Here is a 23,662-nt window from a genome sequence, read left to right as displayed (position 1 = left end):
CCCTGTGTGAAGTTTTCTTTGTGACGGGGTTGTACATAAGGAGCACACAAGCAGTGCAAGCAGATTTTTGTTCTTAGTAATGAACTACCACTTTTCAAATAGGGCGGACAGAGGGAATTAAAAATAAAAACAAGTCTCTGTGAAAGCAGAACAAAATCTTGATGAAAAATAACCTAGGTAGTGTCTCTTTCTCTCAGTTTTTGAGCACAAATTCTATTCTATGCTTTAAAATCTTTGTGGTAAGTTTTAACACTTCTGTCTTCATGCTGTTCAGCTTGATGTTGCTTGATGCATCCATTGTTGGAATGTGACCCACGTTACTTCAATGTGCCACTCTCTGGGCTTGTACTTTGACAAACACTGTCATCTGTGGAATCCTTACCTTTCCAGCCAAAACCAGCACTTTATAAAGACATTCAGTTTTGTGAGGTTTTCTGCTTTCCCTGGCTGTATTGAAGCCTGGAGACTGATACACCAGAATGGACTCAGACACAGAGTGTGTGTTTTCCCTAAATCCAGAGGGCTTGGAGCATGTGCAGTCTCATTTGGCCCACAAGGCTTGTTAGTCATCCTGACCAGAAATCCTGTCAAGGTTTCAATCTATCACTAACATCTGCAAGGTACAGGAAAGCAAATGAATTACATGGGTGCAGAGGGATTATTTGTGATTTTTACTGCAGCATAAATTTATTTCACTGGATAAAATAGGGATTTGGGAGTGCTTTAGGTGTATTACAGATAATTGTAACAGGTCTAATCCTGGTATAGCTGTACTTCTTTGGCATAAAAGTAGGTAATTTTATGTGTAATATACTTATATTCTTACAACTACTACAGTTTCTAGAAATGCCCTGCAGTTGCTATCAAATTTATTTAAACTGTGGTTAAAATTAAACTTGGCTTCACAGAATCAAGGGCCTTAGCTTTATTTTTTATCTTTTAAGCGACCCACTTCACCTATTTCTGTTTTTCAGAAATTCAAAACCTGTATTTCAAAATAGTTTTGTACAAGTATTGTGCTAATCAAATCCTGTATTAAACATACATGGGGAGGAGAGAGATAAAATACAGATTCTCCATAGTTCCAAAATAACAATAGAAGAAACTTCTCAATTTTTGATTGACTGAAATGACTGATTTGGAGTATTTGTGTAGGGTATCAGGATTGCTTAAGAAAAATATGTCGTTTCTAAATAAATCAGATCTCTCTCTCATAATTGTAGATAGACTAATAGAAATAATTTTGATAGAAGGGGGATGTGAAATACTGAAATCTTTGCCAATTTTTTACTTTGGAGTGGAAGGCAATCCACTGTTTTCCTACAAAATCAGCCTCTCTGGCAGGAGAGCACTGCTTAGATTGAAGTCTAAGGTGACACTTTGTCAGTAGCTCAAAGCTTTGCTCCTCAAGGTTCACTTTGGGAAATGCAGTGTCCTGTCTGTCAGGTGAGCCCCTGTCTGTCCACTGGCTGTAGCACCAGAAGCCCCCAGTTTGGACATCCTGCTTTAGAGCAAGACTCCTTCCTAGACTGGAAAATAACCCACATCTATTTGCTTTACCCTGCTCAATAATGTAGGATTTTACAGCTAAAAATAGATATTTGGCTTATTTCTTGTTTTTCAAAGTCATGTGGCACAAAGCTGTTTTCTTGCTGTGCTAAGTTGATCTTAGCATTGTGTGGCCTTTCTCAAATTGCACCACAGTAATCACCCATAACTTTATGAACTGTATCATCCTGTGAACACAGGAGTGCTTGTAGACAGGATTTAACATATTCTCTGTTTATGTTGGAGTTAAAAGTCTGTCCTCAGGTAACCACAGCCATGGTGTGAGCTGTGTAACAGGATCCCTGGTCCTGCCAGGGAGCTGAAATAGTAACAGCAAACAATGCTGAACCCAAGTGCTTGCAACACCCAGGAGGTGTACAGGTTACATCAGTTCTGCTTCCAAAGTGGCAGCAGAAGTTGAGTAAGTTATAATAAAGTCTCCTCCAGGTCCTTTCCCTAGGTGCTGCTTCTCATCTCCTGTAGAGGATTTTAAAGTCTGTGGGCTTTTCTGTTCTTTTTTGAAATTTAATTAAGCTTGACCTGGTTTAATGCTTACCCTCCTCACCCTGGATTTTATTTACCTTACAGGCCACATCTCGACTGCGAGAAAGAGGCTGTGATGGATGTTTGGCAGGAATTGAAGTTCAGCAGCTTTTCTGCTCACAGACTGTGGCCATCCCTGAACATCAGCTCAAAGAGCTAAACATGAAAATTGACAGTGCTTTGCAGGTGGTTTTTCAAGTCTGCTGCTTTCATGTGCATGTAGTGCAGTCAGTGGGTCAAGGAGTGAAGTAGGGCAGGAGTGTGTTCCTGCAGAATTGTGTACCACAGACAGCTCAGAGGTATTTGGGACCTGCAGCTTTGGAGTCTGGCATGATAAATAAATGTGTGTATGCCATAGAAGTGAGTGGGGTAAATCCTTGTACCAGTCCCTGGCTGTACCCAGGCACAGTGACTGTGGGCTTGCTTCCTTGCTGATACACCTGTGCTTTCTCAACTTTGTTTTATGTCAGGCTTACAAAGGGGCTCTGGAGAGCTTGGGCCATTGTGAATATGCAATGAAGGCTGGCTTCCACTTGAACCCAAAAGCAATTGAAGCAAGTCTTCAGGTAGGATCTGCTGAACCTGCTCTCTTTCATCCCTCCTCACCTTGAAAAGGGTCCTTAAAATACACAAACATTTGGACCCGTATTAGGATTTTCTAATGTCTTCATTTCTTCTGTTGGATCTGCTCTTCTGCACTTCAGGGCTGTTGCAGTGAAGCTGAAGCTCAACAAACAGGAAGGAGACAGACTCCACCTCAGCCCATTCAGTGTGAGCTGCCCACTGTCCCTGTCCAGATTGGATCCCATTTTCTGAAAGGAATCTCCTTCAATGAGTCTGCAGCGGAAAACCTGAAGCTGAAAACGGTAATAACTCCTAATTAACCACAGAAGAAAAGATGGGGGGAGAAAGAACATTCATTAAAATGTAGAGAACAACAGTAACAGGAGTTCCATGCCAAAACTGTGTTTAACAGTGCTTGTTTTCAACCTGGCTTCCTGTGGAAACAGGATGTGGATAACATTGTAGGGCTACACCTGTTTGTGATAACATTTTGACCACCTGAGCAATTTTGGTCAAATAGGAGAGAAGTACAGGCATAACAGGCAGAGATATAGGGTGCAATGAAGCATCTGTGAACTTCTTGAAAAGAGATGTGTTAGCTATGAAGAAATACAGAGGAAAGTGAGCCCTTACAGATTCCCCAGCCAGGGATGCATATCAGAGCCTTCCTCTTCTCAGGTGCACAAGTCAGCCCAGACTGGTGCTAAGGGAGCTCCTTGAAAAACATACTTTGTAACAGAGCTCCTTTTGGTGTCATCTTACCAACTGGAATCAAATTGTTTTAAAGAATTTTAAATTATGGAGAAGTTAATTGTATTTTCAGTGTAAACAAATGGAAAATATGTTCATTCAGAAGTAATTTGGGCAATTTTAATTAGCACTTTCACTTTTTTTTTTTAGATAAACCCAGTTCCTTGCTCCTGAAAGAGTTGAAATAATAAGTTGCTCAAAATGCTGCTTTTCTGTTCTCTTTGCAGTGCTTTTTCTAGTTTTGATTAAACTGGTTTGCAAGAATATAAGCAGAAATACTGTTTATGATTTTGGAGCAGTGTTGTGTTCCAAACAGCAGAGACAATCTTCCATATTTCTGTTCTGCAATGGAACTCTCCCAGTTATATGACTGCTGAGGGGTTGCAGACATGATAGCTGTTTGAAGAGCATGTAGGACAATGACAAATCCATCTGGAGGCATTGGTGGTACCATTTGTGACTCGTGTGCTGGGTAGGACAAATGTTTGTTCTTTTTCCAGCACACAATGCTGCAGCTGATCAAGGAGGCCGGGTGCCACAATGGACTCACACCCCGGGACGACTCTCCCGTGACTGAAGTGCTGAACCAGGTCTGCCCTTCCACGTGGAGAGGAGCCTGCAAAACTGCTGTGCAGCTGCTCTTTGGCCAGGCTGGACTGGTAGGTGGCTACCAAGAGTCCCAGGAAAACAAAGGTTCTGTAAACACCCTGAGGAGAAGCTCGGTGTTTTGGAGTTTAGAAATTAATTTGCAGTGTCTTACTCTGTGTTGCTCTATTTTTAGTGCTGCAGTTAACTTGATTTCTAAGCAGTGTCCTTGTGCAGTGGGGGTCTGTAGGTGGTGTCTGTAGCTGACAGGAACAGAGGAATGCACCAGGTGCTTCCTGGTCTCCATTTCAAGAGAGAACACAAGAAATGAAACTTCTGTTTCGTAGAGAAATAGAAATACTTTCAAATCCATAGATGACCATGTTAAAAAAAAATGAACAGGCCCAAAGATACATCTACCCCCTGTCAGATTAGCTTCAAAACCTGCCATTTTTTTCATTTCCTCTCTGCTCTGATTGGAAGCTGAATTTCCTGCCCAGCATAAACCAGCAAGTCTCTGCACCAGGTAATGCTACCTGACATCTCCAACAGAGGACAGAAAGATTAAATGCCTGCTGTAGACATTGTGTTCTTGAGGGGAAGAAAACCAGTGGAATTTACAGTATCTAAGCACCTGATAAAAATAGATGCTTGGAACATACTCTGATAAGAAAATGCATTTGTGCTCCCATGACTAATTACTGCAATCTCTGCACTTAGTGAAGTGTTTGTGCATGACATGTAGGTTTTTTGGACTACTGTGAGTAGGGGAAGAGGCTGCACCTTCAACATAGGAAGGAAATGCAAGGATAAAAGTACACTGTAGCCTATTGTAACTTCTTCAAGTATTCTTTGAATTGTCTTTAACCTACAGTGAGTTAAATGCTTCTTGCTGGCTCATTGCTGATTCCTTGTTCATGGTGATGGGGGACCATGAGGGCTTTGTAATGAATTTATGATTAAAGGACCCAAATAGCTGCATATTTTTAAGTCTCTTTTTCAGACAAATCACACAGCTGGTTTGGTGACCTAGTCCTTCCATCCTTACAAATTAAACCACGTGCTTTTGGTACTGTTAAAAGGTTATCCTTTTAACAGTACCAATAGTAATGTTGAATGATACATTACCAACAAGTTTTATTGAATGATAAATTGGAAATCGTGAATTTGCCAGATATTTCTACTTTAGGATCCCTTTGATGCTAGATATCAGATCTTAGATAGTCCCTCAATAGTAAATACCTGTTAGAGAAGTAGGTTGAAATTGTACTGGAATTCAACTGACCATTCATATAATGGCAGCCTAAAATCAAAGGTGCAGACCATCACTGTGCCCTGCTGTCAGTCCCTGCTTCACTGAGATGCAGGGGTTGCAGGGCAGGAGAGGGCAGTGCTCTGTCTGAGAAGTTTTACAGGGAGCCATAAGAAGGTGGTGTTTTTGCAGGGACAGAGAAACTGTGGAATAGTAGGATTTATCAAATTTCTCCTTAGGTGTTTTGAAAGAAAATGTGTATTAAATACTAATAAATACAAGGAGGACTGGAAAAAGGATAGGGTTAAATGGGATTGTGTGTTCAGCTGCCACAGTTGGTGGTAGGATGCTGGGAGTCAGCAGTGAGGTACAGGAAATGAGGCCAAGGAGGAAGGAGTTTCTCAGCAGCCCTTTGGGAGGGTGCTGTAGCCCAGGAGCAGCTCGTGGCTCCTGAGTGTCTGGATGAGGAGTGCCTGGGAGGATGCTGCACCTTCCACCATTTCCTTTGCAGGGGGTTTCAGTGCTGTGCACACCCAAGTCCTGCCCCAGGGGATTTGAGGAGTGGCACGAGGCACATTTGGACTCAGGAATCTGGAAATCTGGTGTCCCCCAGTCTAGACATAACAAGTTAGACCTGCTGCTAATTGAAGCACTGACATTCTTCAGGTTTGTCATCACTTTTGGAGAGTGTCACCATAAAACTTGCTGACACATTCTCCCAAATGACAGTGCTGAGCTATGGAGTTTCGCTTGTGTTGAATCCTGAATGTCTCCAAAGATTTTTGCATGAACATCAGGTTCTGAAAGTAGCAGGCTTCTCTCTTCAAAGGCACATAATGAGCTGTGCACATGACAGAAGACCTGCAAGCCTGCTCTCCTTCATTCTCACTTTGATTTGTTACAGTTCAGAAGGGGATGAGGGTTGAGGTTTTTCTTTATAAACTGTGTGCCATCTTTTTTTCACAACATCCAGTTACGCTTATATGTAGTTTCATGCAGTGACAAGAAATTGTAATTTGGGTCTTTAAAAAGTTCTTTGGGTGGAAGGGAGAGAGGAAGCACCTGTAAAACAAGAACAATGGACGTCTGAGGTACAGGAAGCTGTTCTCTAAGCACCACCAGGCGGGGAGGGAGGATGTGTTTATTTGAAGTTTATTTTATGAAGAAGGCAGATAAATGAGTCATGGCACAGTATTACGTAGGTTTGGTGCCCTGCTTTAGATACTGGGCTGCATTCATTCAGAATTGTGTGTGGATCTGTATGTTACGTGCCCAGTTGGAAAAAAACATTACTTGATATTCTCACTGCTTTTAACCTGTCTTGTGCCCTTGTTCCTTTCAAGAAGCAACTCATGAAGTGGGGAAAGCACAATGAGTTGTGACTTAGTTTGCTTGGTTATTTTGGGCTATAGGTTTTTAACATAAATAATTTGAAGTGCTGATTTTCAGTTCTTACCTTAGCATGTGTATAATAAGAATTGCATTTTGAGATTTGGGTCAGCTGATGAAATCTGCATGTTTGAATAAAAATGATGTACATTCAAATAGCTGAATTTAGAGGAGGAACAGAAATAAAACTTCCAATTGGCCTCATGCAAAGAGGTTAACAGATAATATTTTTTTTTTTGTGCTACTAGACCTTTCCATAGCAAACATCAACATGCATTGCAGGAGCACTAAATCCCCTAGTAAAGCTGAAATCCCATACGTCCTCTGAGAGATGTTGAGAAATGTAAAGCTTTTTGCAAAGGGAAGAAACAAAGGTTTGTCTGGGGGAGGAACACCCCAGCAAAGGCTGGACCATGGGCACCAACCGTGCACCACAACCAGAACCTGACACAGGCCTGCCCAAATCAGAGCTTCACCTCTGACTTCAGGCCTGAGGTGCAGACTGTGTTTTTCTTGGGAGTTGAGAACAATCACTCCTGCATTTCTCCTTATCACAGTTATGAGGAATTATCTGTTAACATTTATTAACTGTTATAAATTACCCCTGCAATAGGGCTGAATTGCAGATTACCAAATTAAATAAAATTAAAACATACAAACACCAAGAAAAGACTACTGGAATTGTCCTGTTACAAAATGAGAGGTATTTTCAGAGGTGGATGATGGTGTGGCCTTTTATCACCCTGCTTAGACACGTTTAAAATTGAATAAACCTGGGCAAAGGCTTAGAGTCAACTGAAGGAAAAAGAAGGCCTTCTGCTAAAATATTTGAAAGGTAGGAAATAATTATGTTCAAGTGTTATTTGATGGTTTTGTTAAAGTGAGAGAGAAGAAACTCAGCATTTTGTTTCACATTTTTTCATACCCAGTAACAGACATTTAGAAGCAGGACCAGTGTAGGTTAGGAGATGGCAACAAAGTCAATATTGTCCCTTGAGGCTTAGTTCTGAGGACTTTTGCCATTTCAAGGATAAATGGTACAGCTAATCTGCTAGTCACTGAAGCAAGAACTGCTGACTGCTGCCAAAAAGCTGCTGTTTCAGCATGACCAAAATAGGAAATTATGGAAATTATCAAAAAGGCCAACCCACACAGACTGGACAACAACAGAAAGCATGAACCAAATATGGAACTTACTGTCACTACATTAAAGGCTAAATGAAGCTGAAGTGAATCCATTCCTTTTCCATTGTCTAAAAAGAAAGGTTCATGACACAGGGTTGGTTTTCAAGACTTTCCTCTTCCATATGTCTGCGTGACATCTTACAGGTGGCTCAGAGTCCAGCAAACTGAACAGTCACTCTTCTTCTCTTTATTTAATCAGGAATTAATAACAGTGCAGTTTCATTAGGTAGAGAGATGTTGGTGTGGAATTTTATAATCTTAAAAGCGGGGGGTTTGTGTTGGGAAGTTTGAAGGGTTTCTGGCTGGATATTACTTGTCTATATCATACCATGCACTACAGTGAAATTATTTTAAAACATTTTGCTGAGTAGGTGTTTGGGAGCTCTTAAAGTAGTAACTGTGCTAAACTTCTCAAAGATACTGAGAACTGAGAACTACCAGCAGGGGAGTAGAGCAGCTGGTAGTGACACAGTGATGCATTACTACAGGATGTCACTGAGAAGAATGAAGTCCTTGAAATACAGGTTTCTGTACTAATCTAATTTTATATTAAAATAGAAGTAAATTTACAATGATTTCATGAGTTGGTTTAGTTTTATTTGGGGTTTTTTTGTACCTGTAGCATGACTGGAAGGGGAGAGTATTAGAGTTTAATTACGGGGTGATAAAATAACTAATTCTTAAAATTTTTTCCCTTTTATTTTATTTACTAGGTGGTTGTGGACACGGCACAGATTGAAAATAAAGAAGCCTATGCTCCTCAGATAAGTTTAGAAGGATCAAGAATTGTGGTGCAAGTTCCATCAACTTGGTAAATAAAAATACTGTATTGCAGATTGTGACTGAAATACGTGGGGAAAATTGCTGCAGTACAAATGGAAGAGAGAACGTGCACAATTATGGCACAGCTTCCTTAAGTTCCTCTGTCTGGACTGGTTGAACACCTCCATTCCTAAGGCAAGAGAGGCAGTGCAGGGGCACCGAGACTTGTAGGAAATGTAAAAGCTTGTTGATCAAAGAGAAGGTTTCAGGAATAATAATTTGCCAGTACTCCTGTTATGGTTCATCCCAGCAGTCCCAGCTGTAGCTCAGGAAGGCTGAGAAATGGCTGGGTTAATGTGAGAGTCTTTGCTCTTTCTTCACTGGGCTGTTCTTTAGGTGTCATCAGCCATGGGCCTCTGGGCCCCACGAGATGCTGTTCCTGCCAGTTTAGGTGGCTGCCTGGTGAAGAATGGTCCATCTGCAGGTTGTGAGGATTTCTTCCCGTTCAAAGCAGCGGGAGCAGGAAGCAGTGGCAGCACTTGTCTCTAATTGGGAAGGAGTCAGGAATTTCAGTACAACACATTTGATTCACTGGACTGCTTACAGAGGCAGCCTGTTCCTAATGGTGCTGCTGGCACGCCCGGAGGGAGGAGAGTCCCGGTGCTGTGTCCCGGGGAGGGAAGGAAGGGAGGAAGGAGTGTCCCGGGGGCAGGGGAAGAAGGAAGGACTGTGTGTGTCCGTGTCCGTGTGTCCGTGTCCGTGTGTGTGTCCGTGTGTCCGTGTGTGTTTCCGTGCCCGTGTGTGTTGTGTCGCGGTGCTCCGGGATGGTTCCCGGTGCCCGAGGTCGCTGCCGGGGCAGCGCCGCCTGCTGGCGCTGGGCGGGAGCGCGTCCCGAGCCGCCGGTGCCGCTCCGCTCCGCTCCGCTCCGCTCCGCTCCGGTGCCGCTCCGGTGCCGCCCCGCTCCCCGCTCCGGTGCCTCTCCGCTGCCGCCCCGCGCTCCGCTGGCTGTGCGGAGCCGCCTCCCTGCAGACCCTGCCAGGCTCGGGCTCTCGGCGAGTGCTGGGCTGTGTCAGGCCCTTGCCGTGTTCCAGACAGGGGTGCTGAGTGTTGGGCGTTCGTTGCGGCTGTGCCTGCCCTGAAGAGCTCTTGTCAGTGCAGGGTTCAGTGCACTGTCCTGCTGGACCCCGCAGTTAGGTTGGCTCTGTTCCACAGCAGGCTCTGTTCCTGCAGCCCAGGAACCCCATGGCATTCCCAGGTCATTCTGCAGGAGTGCAGCAATTGGCCTTTTGTATTCTGACTGACAGGGTAGAATTGTTTAATGTAAAAAAAATGAGCATTTTGATTTCTAATTTAAACTTAATGATGACAGGTGTCTGAAAGAAGATCCAGCAACAATGTCTTTGCTACAGAGGAGTCTGGATCCAGAGAAGACTTTGGGGCTGGTAGACGTGCTCTATACTGCTGTGTTTGATATACACAGGTGGAAGGAAGGAAGGTACATCTCTTTTCTAGTTCAAACTAAGCTGTCGTTGTTGAATAATCTGTGCTGAGGGATTTGATAGTGCCAGCTCATCAGAAGGGGAAAACAAGAGTCAGACTGAGAGTGAGACACTGTTAATCCCCACAGATACCTTCTGGATACATCCAGAGATACAGGAGACTGCTTAAAACCAAACCAGCAGCATATCCAAGGGTTACAAAGTATTTGTTTCTCTCTTACAAAAATACTTGATTTATATTAAATTGGTCTCCATTTAGGTCTTGAAGTACAACTAAAATTTAAGAATTGGAAAGTATTGCAAATCTGAGGAATAATTTGCTTTATTACCATAAGAAGTAGCTGGTGGACTTGGCAGTCTTTGGTGTTGTTTCTTTCTTGAGCTATTATTGAAATACACGTTTTCCCTCAAAGTACAAACTCAGTTATGTATTAGGTGGTTTGATATGCATGTTTTTTGCTGATGCAGGGAGCAAGCTTTGCCTTGTATTCAGATCCAGTTACAGCGTGAAATCTCAGAATTTGGGAGCCAAGTTGACATGCCATCGGGGAATGGAAGCAAATCTTCAGGGGGTCTGCAAAAGACATTCTCAAAACTGACTTCACGGTTTACAAAAAAAACTTCCTGCACTAGTACAAGTAACACAGGAAGCTACTCAATCCCCAGTACACCTTCCAAAAACGTCTTCATAAGTTCCAGCTCAGAGGAGAAAGCTAAAATGCCCACTAGCATGGACGCACGGTTGCAGAACATCCTGAGCATTGGTAACTTCCCTCGGAGCGCGGATGCCCTGCAGCCAGCGCAGAGCACAGCCAACCAGCTCGTCAATGGCTTTCTGATGGACAGAAGGGACAGCTTCTTCAAACCAGATGATGGCAAGGATGACAAAGGTATGAATTTACCAACTGACCAAGAAATGCAGGATGTTATAGATTTCTTGTCTGGTTTTAACATGGGCAAATCCCAGCAGACTTCTCCGATGGTGAAAAGAAGGAACTCTGTTGCATCCTCCACAGCAGCAGAACAAAAGTCAGGAGCAGTTCAACAGCAGCCACAGTCTGTGTCTCACACCCCACTGCATCCTCCTCAGCAAGGCTTGTCCCAGCAGCAGTCCCAAAAGCAGCAGCAGCAAATGCAGTATTACCAACATTTGCTCCAACCTATTGGACCACAGCAACGTGTACCTGCCAAATGGCTCAGCAGTTCTTCACAGCAGCAAGCTCCGGCTGTTGGAGCTGGGTTGTCTCATATAAATCAGTGGAACAATCCTGGTTTTTCAGATTTAAGCTCTGATTTGTACAGCTTGGGTCTGGTGAGCAGCTATATGGACAGTGTGATGGCAGAGATGTTAGGACAGAAACCACAAGGACCTAGAAACAACACGTGGCCAAATCGTGACCAAACTGATGGAGTGTTTGGGATGTTGGGAGAAATCCTGCCTTTTGACCCTGCAGGTGTGTGTCTTTTCCTTTATCATGCTTTTTTAAAGAGTCCTTTGTAAAAGAATACTGTGAAATATTGCTGGCAATAACTGTCATTTCCCCGTGCTGCCCACTGGATGTAGGGGTGCTGACCAGAGCAAGCAGGGATTTGTGTGTGTGCTTATTTGCTTTTGTAACAGAAGGTGATCTTAAAGCAAGCATGGGAACCAATTCTTTGTTTCTTGTCCCAGTTGTAGTAGTCTGACCTTTCCTTTATGGAGCTCAGCAGAGTACTGAAAAGATGTTCCTCCTATACTTAGTTTGTAAAATCGTTTAAAATCGAACTCTTGAGCTTTTGTTTCTTGTCCCAGTTGTAGTAGTCTGACCTTTCCTTTATGGAGCTCAGCAGAGTACTGAAAAGATACTTACAGATGATGCTCCTCCTATACTTACTTAGTAAAATCGTTTAAAATCAAACTCTTGAGCCCAGGTGTATTCCCTCTCCTCAAAATTATTCTTCCTGCTCTTTAGCAGTCTTGTAACCTGGAGATACAGCTGGGTTGCATCTTTTCCATATCCCCACATTTTCCCTCCAATGCTCCCCAGTTCCCTGTGAGTCATACTGGTTCCTGTTCCACAGCTGGTTCTGCAATTAAAAGTTTGGATGTCAGAGGATTGGAGACTAAAGAGCAAGTGCCATGAGGTTTGCCACATGTGTTTGGACCACCAATAGATTGTAAATATAGATGAATTGAGGTAAAATTTTAGAGTTATCAACAAATATCTACAGACCAAAAATTGACTGTGGAATTTAAGAGGAGATGAATCCCCATGTGGATCATTGGCTTGAGAGCTGTACTTGATGATCCTTGTGGGTCTCTTCCAACTGAGAATATTCTGTGATTGCATGATTCTGATGGTAGTATTAAGAACAACTTACACAGCTGCTGCCTTGTAAATGTAACTTCTGTTGGCCTGGAGCACAGCTGCAGGAGTGTTGTAGTGTGCATTTATGGCAAGTGCCTGGAGGGAGGAGCGGGGAACAGGGAAACCTTTTATCAAAGAGGGCTCAGTTTCCCCTGCTCATTTGCACTGTCTGTGTTTGGAATGTGTAGGCGTCTCAAACCAGCTCCTTTGACTCATAATTATGATAGTTCTTTTGTCAACTTAGTTGATTAATTAGTGGAGTTTCTATGGCAAAAATAGCCACCATAGTTGCACTGTTGCTTAACTGTCTTAATGAGTCTGAATTAGCATCACCTTAGCTAAACATACTTAGGGTATAGACTTAAGGATTATCACAGCCTCTAAGGAAGGACAAAATTAGTCTCAGCAAGCACTGAGTCCATGTGTGTGTGGGGGAAAGAATGCAGGTATGCAAAGGACTGACATTCTCAGCATTTTGAATCCATTCTATTTCTGTAATATTTTCCTTGTGCTGTTTGAAAAACTACTTGTTTTGTTCCATTTGATGAATGTCAAGGACGTAGAAAGTGGTACTTGGAAAAGGTGACTTACTCAAGGTCCATAAATGGTGCTCAGTGGATTAAGATACACTGCAGTTGTAGTGATAAGTAAACAGTATTTTTCACAGATCTGGCATTTAAAAAGCCAAAACCAAAGAAAAATCCTTCCAACTGAATACTTTTCCTCTAGAAAGAACTTTTCTTCATATAACTTGCCAGGTTGAGCTGTGGTGTAGAAATGTGCATTTTAAGCTGTAGTGTCAAAAAGCTGTAAACCAGAAAACTGCTTTCATTTCCAGGATTTCCTAGGACTGTACATTTGTCATTTGAAACAAACCACATTGTTTTTTTCATAAGTACTTAGAGTCTGAAAATGATGTCTCTCTTCAGATGCAAAACTGCTGATTAAGAATTTATAAAATTGAAATGTATGGCTTTTCATGTTGAAGGCCTAACTAATCCCAAAAATGTATTTTGTAGCACTTCAGTCATCACTAACCTGATGAAGGAATGTTGCAATAAGAACTAATAGAAGGAATGTTGGTGACTCCAGTCCTTTGGAGTAAAAAACTATCTGATAAAAACCCGTTCACCTGATGTTTTCAGTGAGATAAAAATTAACGCAAGCTTCTATTTTTAATATTACCAGCACTTTAGAACTTAATGCTGTCCACAAGTAAAAAAGCCTGGATCTCCTTCAGAATCCATCTAGATTCTGTTCTTAGATCTGAGGAACTGTCTTCCAGCCTCATCTTAAATAGATGCGAAGGTATTTCAGAGGGAGAACAAGCATAAGTGGGGATGTTTTGTTCCTAGACAGCTCTCAGATAGCCCTTGCTTAATAAAAGGAGCCAGAGAAACAAAGTTTTCTTCACTGTCTTTTTAACTTGCATTCAACACAACACTGTGAAGGTCTTTTCTGGATGTGTCAAACATATCTTCCAAATGCAGTTTGGAATGTAGGGAGCTGTCAGATGAAAGATTTCTGCTTTGTGAGCTGTGCATGATTGTTGGATGTTCTTCAGCCTTCACTCAATCTCCAGCTGACACTGGCAAGCCAGCAGCTCAGTACTTGCCACTGCAATTACTGTGCATGTAGTCTAGACATTTTCCATAAATCCAGTCAGATTGCCAAGTTTTTCTCAAGGAGGAAAAAAAGGCAAAAGAAAGAGAAGCTGTGGAAACTTAGCTGGTGACTCATTATCAGCAGTCTTTTGAATACAGCAATTGCTTGCTCTGATCAATGGAGCATTTGAAACACTTTTGGATTAAGGCTTTTGCTGTGTCTGCTCAAGACCATGCTTATTCCTTATTGGGTGCTTGGGACACAAAAAGCATGTTGAGAATGGAAGTTTTTAAATTACTGATTTTTTTCTGTAAATACAATTCTTGTTCTGAAATATTTTGTAGTCAGAATCAGAATGTTTTCAGAATTGTCTCATCACTATAGGAAGGAGGCAGTTTTGGCCCTCTGTGTTCTAGTATGATCCAAGCAGGATCACAGCACAGCTGGAAACCATGTTTCACTCTGGTATCAACTACAGTAAATGTTCTGCTCTTTTTCACATATGTGGATACATGTACAGTGTCCATTTCATCAGTGTATGGTGATGTTGAACCTTTCAGCATAGACATGATCATAGTACAAACACAGTTTCCCTGATGGAATGCAAGGGGCAGGTGTACTTCCATGTGATGATTATTATCCACTGTGTATGCTGTGTATCTCATCTGTGTAAAACATTTCCTGTTCAGTGTCCTTCACTGCTAGATAAACATATCCACTGCTGGCTGCCACTTATCATCAGGGAGGGAATTACTGTCCTGTGGGGTATGGTCACACCTAAAGCACTGGAAGTGCAGCAGAAATAGCTGAGTGTCAGCAATGGACTTGTTGGTTTCTTTCATTCAGTTGGCTCTGATCCAGAGTTTGCCCGCTATGTTGCTGGGGTGAACCAGGCTATGCAACAGAAGAGGCAAGCACAGCACGTCCGTCGTCCAAGCACCACGCGTGGCAACTGGCCTCTTCCAGATGATCCTCACAAAACCTGGCCCTTTCCCGAGTACTTCACAGAGGGGTAAGAGTCTGGGCAGGATGGATGCTTTTATTGTAGAACTTTACTTTGCACCCAGACTTGGCACAGTGTGGGAATACTGAGTGTTTTTTCAGTTGCTGCTGCATCTGTGAAAGCTGCACTGCACTGTTAAGTGAGCAATGTGACCCTGCTGATCCCAAGGTACTGACATGCTTGATGTCATCCCTAGAGTGGCATGCATACTGGCTGTGACTCCAACAGAGGAAATAAGGAATCTATAGCCCATATGTATTCAGGAGAGTTTTGTCTGAGTATTTTGAAATCTGCTTTAAGACCTAGATTTGATGAAAAGTGATGATTTCAAAGTTGCGGTGCCTGATTGGATTAGGTTTTCCAGATTTTAGCCACTTAATCCTGCTACTAAAAGGCAGGTACCTCACAGCAGGTACATTTGTAGTTTTTAATGTCTTCCAAATTGTAACTATTTACTACACAAGAAGTGTTTCAAGATTCTCTGTCCAACTGTCCATAATGTAAGAGCAGTGAGTCTCTAGTGTAAAACCAGTAGGATGGATATGTGTTCTAGCTCAGTTTTGCAGTGCAAAAGTCAAGTACTTAGTGATTCCAAACCCAAGCATCACTTGTTTCTCCTTCCTGAACAGGAGAGGTGCTTCTAATTGGTATAATTATTGTAGTTAAATATATATAAAGAGGCTGTAACAGACAGAGCAGTTAATGTGACCACTCAGAACTAGTGGAAGTACCTGTATTACTGGCACATTTTACCAACTGAAATGTTGTTCTCTGAGGTATCACCTGTGACAAAGATTCAGCACAACTGTGGCACACAGTCTGGACCAGGCACTGTAAGTACAAGGGCTAACACAACTTTCTGTCTTGCAGTGATGTGACAAACAGCTGGTCTGGTACTCAAGGAGACTCTGCCAGCTCAAGCGATGAGACCTCCTCAGCTAACGGAGACAGTTTGTTCTCCATGTTCTCAGGGCCAGACCTTGTTGCTGCTGTAAAGCAGAGGAGGTGAGCAAAATGAACAGAAGTAGACCACTTTGTAAGATTCCTTTTGTTTATATGTCATTTCATTTGAGTAGCCAGACAAAGGAAATTCCTGCCAAAGACACAGATCTCCAGAAACATGAGTTTGTGTACTGCACTGGTGATGCGGACCGGGGGATTCCTGAAGTGAGTTGTGCTAGCAGCTTTTCTCCTTGTACAAACCAGCACTGTGCAAACAGCCAGCTGTTCACTGAGGGTCACTATGGCTAGGAAAGATCTGATGCTTTCCCTCTCCATGAGTCTCCTTTGGATGCCACTCCTGGGGCTTTAGATGCCCCCTGGTTTTGCAGAGTGCCTGGCTGCAGCTGGGCCGTGCCTCTGGGTGCCTTTGCTGCCTCAGCTGCAGCCTGTGGCACTGGGGAGAAGCTGCTGCTAACCTGGTGTGCACTGCTCACCCTGGCTGCTGCTCTTCTGGGAGAGGGAAATAAACCCCGGCTTAGTCCTGTTTCTCACAGTAGGAAGAGGAGGCCGAACTGCCTTTGTAAATAATTTCAGTAATGGAAAAACTAAGCCAGGATTTTCAGCTACAAAAAGTCCACTTCTATCAGTAGTGTGAATTACAGCAGTTCTGCTTTTCTAAAGGGCTGGAGGCTCGGTGTCTTTGGAACCTCAGTGATTGCACAGCAGAGGATAGTCAGAACAACAGTAACAAAAGGCACAAGATGAAGCATGAATACCAACCCAATTCTGATCTGGAATTGTTCTCTCAAATTATTTTTCGGTCCTTTCTAAAAATGAAATAAGTTGCCAAATATTTATTTACAGTCACAGAGTAATTTGGAGTCAATACATAGATACAAGATTGTCTGTTTTTTTAGTGAATTTAAAAAAAAGTCAGTGCCAACCAACCCAATTCTGATCTGGAATTGTTCTCTCAAATTATTTTTCGGTCCTTTCTAAAAATGAAATAAGTTGCCAAATATTTATTTACAGTCACAGAGTAATTTGGAGTCAACACATACAAGATTGTCTGTCTTTTTAGTGAATTAAAAAAAAAAATCAGTGCCAGTTTCTCACCGTTTCTACCTGGATAGCTATTTTTGTGTGCATTATCAGAAAGGAGTAAGAGTAGCTACTTTCTAAATCTTTACACTTAGCCAATACTTCATAGGGAGGGAACAAAAATTGAGCTTCAGTGAATGTTAAATTGAAATTAATGGCAACGAGCCATCTCATGAACAGTCACAGAAAAAGTAGTAATTACCTGTATTTTTTTTAAAAAAACGGCAGCAGGGAAGGAAAACAAACACACGAGGGTGACTTAACATGCCAAGGCAGTAGATAGCTGAGACTGATCATGGAGCAAGAAAAGCCTGTGGTTTATGTAGTGCTCTAAAGGGCAGAAGAAAGTTTCCAAAGAGAGTGCTTCATTGACCAAAACCTCAGCTGAAGCAACAGTACTGCTGTCTCCTGTTACCTGTAGAAGAACCGTGTTCTGTAGGTCAGGGCCTGACAACATATCAGAGCTAAAGCTGGGCTGTTAGAGGAGGTAGAAGGGTGGAGTGTGCTAAAGGTGACCTGCAAAGGGCTGCTTACCTATGGGAGCCTGATTGCAGCATGCTGATTGGGGTTTTTTACAAAAAGGATGAAATAAAAGGTTCTGCTTTCATCTAAACCCATGGCCTTAATCGCTCCTCCTAAAAAAACCAACCAACCAAAACAAAAAAACAAAACAAAAACCCCAAAACAAATAAAAAAGGCAAACCAACCAAACAAAAAAGACCAAAAAACCCAAGAAAAACAATCTTCCAGAATGCACATGTGGTCAAGGTCTTATATTTGATAACTGGGTGCTAGGTCACAAATTAAACTAAAGGTAGAACATTTTTTATCAGTAAAATTACTGTGCTTCACCAGATGTTTCACTTCCTCAACTGGTCTTTTGTCTTATCTGTAAGGTTATTTCAGAAGATACTTAAAAAAACCAAAAGAAACCTAGCCACAAGAGCAGGTAACAGAAGAAAAAACACAATTTCTGGCAAATTTCTTGAAAGTGGGCAAAAGTCTATCCCAGCTTCCTTTCACCTCTACAAAAATGTTGTAACTGTAGCTCCAAGAACTACTGCGTTGTCATGTCCCTGACAGTTTCTGTATTGTTGCTTTTACCTGTACTGAAAACAAAAAGTACATGAAACCAGATGTGTTTCTGAAAACACATGCACTGAAAACTGTACTGCAGGCTGTCTGTGCCAGTGACAGATTAATGAGGGTGACTCATTTAACACCAAAGAGTGAAAGTCTCTCTTTTTCTGAGCAGAAAGCACAGCAGTGGTGAACAGGAACCCAGCACGCTGCCATCGCCTCCCCTTCTCTCTGCAGCGGATGACCGCAGTCAGGTGAGCTCGGCGGGGCTTTGCTTTGTCCCCTCTCCTGCTGGCATCTGGGGTGGGTCTGCATGAGGCAGTCACTGGAAAAGCATCTGCATCTCCAGACTGCTCACATCAGTGAAAACCTAAACCATCTACACTCAAGTAGAGGGAGGTGCTTTTGTCAGTCACTAAGCTTAATATATTGAAATTGGAAGTCATTTACTTTTTCCCTTTCAGTGAGGCCACTGTGTGTCAAGCTGAAGTAATTGTTTTTTAATGGGCAACTATTTTAATAATTGAGTGTGCTAGATGTATGCATCAGTTTGGCTTTCAAATATAAACTAATCTTGTGAAAATATCTCAAGGAAGTGATAAGGTGACGTGTTAAGTATTGTCTCAAAAACAGCAGTGTTCTGTTGTTAAACCAAAGCACCCGCAACCGATTTTGTTTTGTCAGGATAACAAGACCAAAACCTGGCCTCCCAAGGCGCCGTGGCAGCACACATCCTCTGTGCCGAGCACGCTGCCCAGCCAGAGCACGTCGCTGTACCCCGTGAGCAGCCCCGTGGGCCAGTGGAGCGACACCATGCAGATGCTGCAGGCGCCCCTGTGGGCCAGCGACTGCGCCCCGGCAGCCGGCATCTCCTCCAGCTTCGCCTACGCGCAGCAGCAGCAGCAGTCCCAGCAGCCTTCCCAGCACAAACAGATCAACAAGGGCTTCAAAGCTTTCCCAGTAAAGCACGAACGCAGACCGTCCTACCTGCACCAGTACTAACTGCTTTTCGTACTGAAACTGCAGCACAGGGCCAAATGAAAATCACATTATTGGATTCACAGTGCTGTGTTGGCTATATCCTGTTTCTCTCGTGGTGTGGCATTGAGGGGCTTTGGGTGAGATGGACAAACTCTCGGATTCTGAGTTACAGTGCTGAGCAAATATGGCCAATATGTTTGGTGTACGTGAAACAGCCCAAAACTGTGATGTAGAAATGCTTTTAAAAATGTGTAATTGCCTTTACTTTCAAGACATTTTTTTTTTCTAAAAACAACTGCTGAAGGACTACCATACAAGAAACACTGTATTTTATAGCTATTTTTCATATAGATTTATAGTTAAAACATCTTACTGAAACACATTGAATATGTTGAAGCAAATATATAGTGGTCACTTTGCTCAACACTGTTTGTGTTTAAATTTATAAAGGACAAGCTGTAGAACCTTTGTATTCTCCATTACAGCCTGTGGGCAGCTTTTTTAAAATGAAGTGCAACAGCAGCTTTTCCTGTGCTACACAAGTGAGTTCATTTGAGAACTGCTGCAGAAACAGTTGCAAAACTGAGTTTTGTGGCAGTTTCTTCAGCGTAGGTGAAGATCAGCAGAACCACTCAGCCTTGTGTCGTCAACATTACCTGAGCTGCTTGACATAGATGGCACCTGTGTGGGCAGTGGTTCCCTGGTTCCACACCTGTGTGAGCACTGGGAGCCTGGTTCACACACCTGTGTGGGCAGTGGTGCCCTGGTTCACACACCTGTGTGGGCAGTGGTTCCCTGGTTCCACACCTGTGTGGGCAGTGGTTCCTTGGTTCCCACACCTGTGTGGGCAGTGGTGCCCTGGTTCCACACAAACCATGTCCTATGGCTGCATTTGGCCAAAGGCATCACCCACAAGGTGCTCCTGCAGTGTGTGAAAGCAAAGCCTAAGAGACTACTTGCATTTATTTAAAGTCTTATTTCAGATGCTACAGTTGATTGAAAATTGTGAGCTGGCTCAGAAGATACTAAAACTGAAATGTGGGGTAGCAGTTAGTTAAAAGAACATTATTTTTTTTAAAAGGATAAAGTAGTTATTTGCAGTCAATATGTGCCATTAAGTGAACCTGTGGAATTAGGAATAATCTTCCAACCAAAGTGGATGGGGGCGAGTGACTGGTGCTTACAAATTCAAGAACAATGGTAAATATATGTATACCTATCCCACTGTATATGAATTGAGATTACAGAAGATTCTTTATATAGTTAGAGCTTATTTAAATTTTCATATTTCATCTTTGAAAGAGTCTAAAAACCACAATATTTTCTGGTATAAGAGTTTTGACAGTATTAATCTTATTTTTGTATTTTTCTTAAGTCATATCATTCTAATATGTTAACTACTAGTAAAATGGGTTATTAGTTCTAACTACATAATTTTTCAATGAAGATAAAGCACATTTTTTGGTTTTGGTTTTACAAACTAAGTACATCTATATCTAAAGATACCAAAAAAGAAATGCATTATATATACATATATATATATAAATAAAAAGTATACATAACACTAAACCTATTAAACATTTGGGTATTTAAAACCCATCCACCTTTTTTGTTTGTATGGTGACGGGCTCTATTTGCAGGCCCAGATTGTTACCTTTTGTGCTGTTTGAGGATGCCAATGTTGCCTGTATTTATGATATTGTCACCATGTTTTCTGAAACTTCATACTTACCATGTTTACAAAGATTTGTTTGCTGTACATAGACTTTTTACAGTAATGTGCTTTGCACAATCAGTGTGGCTTCTGTCTGTAAATTGTTAATGGTCTGTACTACTATAATTTTGAAAACCTTCCACTGAAAATGTTAGTGGTTATTTAACTTCATGAATGGTTTCGAGTTTCCTAAATCTTGTTGTTTAGATCTAATATTAAATCCCAAATTTGGTTGTACTTACTTGGTTATTCATACTAAGACCAAAATGGAAGTTAATGAAAACTTAATTTTGAACTTTTTTTCTAACAAGTGCCAAAATGATTGCTATAGTTTTTGCAGTTTATTCATAATTACAAATGCTGGCAAGTTTCTGGACCTACATAAGTGAATTGTGAACACAAAGAAAGTTTGTCTGCATTTTGACCACGTGGGTGCTACTCTGTCCTTTGCTTCCGATTGTTCTGAACACTGGTAATTTTAAGAATTGTTGCACTTGGCAAATGAGTCTTGCCCTTAAACTTCACTTACACTGCCAAGTGCAAGGGTTTGGTGCTTAGTTAACTTACCCTTATTGCAGTGCTTCTTGTGAATAGCTAACGCTTCTGAACTGGAACTGTACAGTTTGTATTTTAAAGCTTCTGTAAAAGTAAACTATTTGCTTTATTAAAGATATACATTTAATAGGTCATACCTGTTTAAAATATGCACCTTGCTGAAAATGAGCAGCACCTTAAACTGTAATTTCGGTTTGTAAACAAAGATCTTATTACATTAACATGGGATTATTTAAGAGTTTGAAAATTGTCAACTGCCTACTTACTGACTCTATCATATAAAAATGAACTTTATGCACAGTCCAATCTTTAAAGCTGCTTTCTCAAGTGATGTCACAGAAGAATGTGGTACAGACAATGCCCTCAACAGGGCAGGTAAACATTGCCAAAATCACATTACTTGAATTTTTAGGAATCAGAAAGTCAGTGACTTTGATGGTCGTAAGTAAAAAGCAAACTCTGTCCCCCTCCCTGCTGTGATCAAGGCTGTTAGGTCATTGTGTGTTAATTGTGGCATTGGAATGCCGTGTGCAGGGTGTGCAAAGCTGCCTTCTTCCTTACTGGACAGGAGCACACATGCATGCAGCTGGCCAGCAGTGCTGACAGTACCCAGGAAGCACATGAACCCATTTTGATTATGCAGGAATTGACTTGTTTACAGAGCAGTTCAAACACAGAGAAAAAGCCTTAATCAACTTGGGCAAAAGTTTCTAAAATAATAGTTTGGTTTCTCCCTTACACATAATTGCTGCGTAGTGTGGCAATCCCACCAGTCCTAGGAAAGTTAACATTTCTGTTTGACTAAATCACAGAGCAGCTCTTTTGTTAATGTATTTTATTAATTCAGAATATACTACAACTTATAAAGAACATCTTTAGTTTATTTAGCACAGTTGTTCTGATACAGGATACAAGAGTCTACTGCTTTTACATATGGAACACATGCCCAACTTTGTTATGTTGGAGGTAGGAGTCACTTAGAGTAACATTTACCTTGTTGTTATAGAGCCATACTCGTGAAATGGGCTCTGCTTCCTATAGTGCTGTCTTGACAACCTGGCTGTTCCCAGAAGTACACTGAATTGAGTTCTTCAGAGGGAAAAGGGAATGTGATAATTATCATTCTTTAGCTGTATTAGTTACAGTAACGGGAAAAGCTGGCCTAATACTACACTGAAAACTACATTCACATTTTAAACACAGAAGTACAGATTACTTTTTACCTGCTTTTTTCAAACCCACACCTTCTTTGTTTTCAAAGTGGGAGTCTAAACTATTTCTACAGCCTCTGAAAGCAGCAGTGCTCACATCCAGGTATTGCTGTCAGTCTACGGGCTTCTGCGTCCTGGGCGGAGTGGCATCAGCAATTGTAGCTAAATAAATGAGGTTCCTGTGCAGGATCTGCTGGTACCTGTGAGAGGAGGAAACACAGGATCTGGGAGACGTTCTTTCCTAGACAACTGCCTATACCTGCACTCGTGTACGCTGATCAGTATTTGCAGTCAGGGAAAAAGAAAGAAAACTAGAATAATAAATCAGGGGAAACTTAGTGTTCTTATGCTGAAGCCCGGTATGACGTACTGAGCTGCACTCGGTAGCCGAGCATGTGCTGCTACCCAACTTGGATGGGCAGCAGGACACGGAGCTCGCAGCCCTGAAGGCGGCAGCGCCGCGGGCCGGGCTGCCCGCTCCGAGCGCCGCGGGCCGGGCTGCCCTGAGCGCTGCAGCGCTCCCCGCGGCGGCACAGCCGCGTCTGCCTGCGGCACCGAGGGCAGAGCGGGAGCACCCTGGCCAATACACCTCTCTGAAAATGGTTCTGGGGAAACCCCTTCGTAAGCCCAGACGCGAGCCGCGTTTCACTGCCGTCAGCGACACCTGCCCCAGCGCCCCGCCCTGCCCGCCCACTCGGTCACTTACTGCACGCAGTCGGTGGCGCGGCCCTTGTTCTGGTACTCCACAATGCACCGGATCAGCTGGTCGTTCTCCTCCAGCAGCTGCGGCACAGAGCACCGTCACCGCCCGCCCCGGCCTGCGCCCCGCCCCAGCCAGCTCTGCCCCAGGCGGGCCGCAAGGGCCTGCGGCACCGTCCGGCCCGGTCCCGGCCCGGTCGCGCTCACCCGCTGCAGCGTGTCCTGGTTCACCTCGGCCGCCCCGCGCAGCCGCTCGGGCACGAACACCACGGACATGGCGGCTGAGGGGAGCGGCGGCCCCGCCCCGGCCGCGCACGCGCCGCCGCCGGGAGCGGCCCCAGCCCCG

General features: G+C 42.8%; 2 protein-coding genes across 4 annotated transcripts in view; one reads left to right on the top strand and one right to left on the bottom strand.

The window, feature by feature from the left end:
• GARRE1 (granule associated Rac and RHOG effector 1) overlaps window positions 1-21,707 on the top strand; it is a 59,857-nt gene extending 38,150 nt beyond the window's left edge. Inside the window, exons 4-14 of one of the 3 annotated variants that reach the window (XM_039698142.1) lie at window positions 2,137-2,277; window positions 2,562-2,657; window positions 2,796-2,957; window positions 3,906-4,064; window positions 8,530-8,627; window positions 9,948-10,073; window positions 10,546-11,531; window positions 14,877-15,042; window positions 15,904-16,038; window positions 18,332-18,410; window positions 18,841-21,707. In XM_039698142.1, coding sequence (XP_039554076.1) covers window positions 2,137-2,277; window positions 2,562-2,657; window positions 2,796-2,957; window positions 3,906-4,064; window positions 8,530-8,627; window positions 9,948-10,073; window positions 10,546-11,531; window positions 14,877-15,042; window positions 15,904-16,038; window positions 18,332-18,410; window positions 18,841-19,158 — 2,466 coding nt within the window. In that variant the 3' untranslated portion in view covers window positions 19,159-21,707. The remainder of the gene's footprint in view (window positions 1-2,136; window positions 2,278-2,561; window positions 2,658-2,795; window positions 2,958-3,905; window positions 4,065-8,529; window positions 8,628-9,947; window positions 10,074-10,545; window positions 11,532-14,876; window positions 15,043-15,903; window positions 16,039-18,331; window positions 18,411-18,840) is intronic. The other 2 variants (XM_039698145.1, XM_039698144.1) reach the window with 2 other exon arrangements.
• A 519-nt stretch (window positions 21,708-22,226) lies between these two features.
• On the bottom strand, window positions 22,227-23,658 carry SS18L2 (SS18 like 2). The gene is made up of 3 exons (XM_039698152.1): window positions 23,524-23,658; window positions 23,324-23,400; window positions 22,227-22,817 (listed from the first exon to the last, which is right to left on the bottom strand). The coding sequence occupies exons 1-3, from the start codon at window positions 23,590-23,592 to the stop codon at window positions 22,730-22,732; spliced, it is 234 nt and encodes a 77-aa protein (XP_039554086.1). The 5' UTR covers window positions 23,593-23,658; the 3' UTR covers window positions 22,227-22,729.
• Window positions 23,659-23,662: the final 4 nt, after the last annotated feature.

This window comes from Passer montanus, unplaced genomic scaffold, assembly GCF_014805655.1.
Source record: "Passer montanus isolate IOZ18808 unplaced genomic scaffold, ASM1480565v1 scaffold121, whole genome shotgun sequence".
NCBI lineage: Eukaryota > Metazoa > Chordata > Aves > Passeriformes > Passeridae > Passer > Passer montanus.
This window is presented reverse-complemented; position numbering and strand designations above follow the sequence as displayed.

Bases quoted from the DNA above. Each gene is read 5' to 3' on its own strand.
- SS18L2 (XM_039698152.1), bottom strand. From the start codon at position 23,592: ATGTCCGTGGTGTTCGTGCCCGAGCGGCTGCGCGGGGCGGCCGAGGTG. The intron at 23,401-23,523 runs GTGAGCGCGACC...TCTGTGCCGCAG, and splicing joins ACCAGGACACGCTGCAGCGG to CTGCTGGAGGAGAACGACCA. The intron at 22,818-23,323 runs GTAAGTGACCGA...CTCCTCTCACAG, and splicing joins CGCGCCACCGACTGCGTGCA to GTACCAGCAGATCCTGCACA.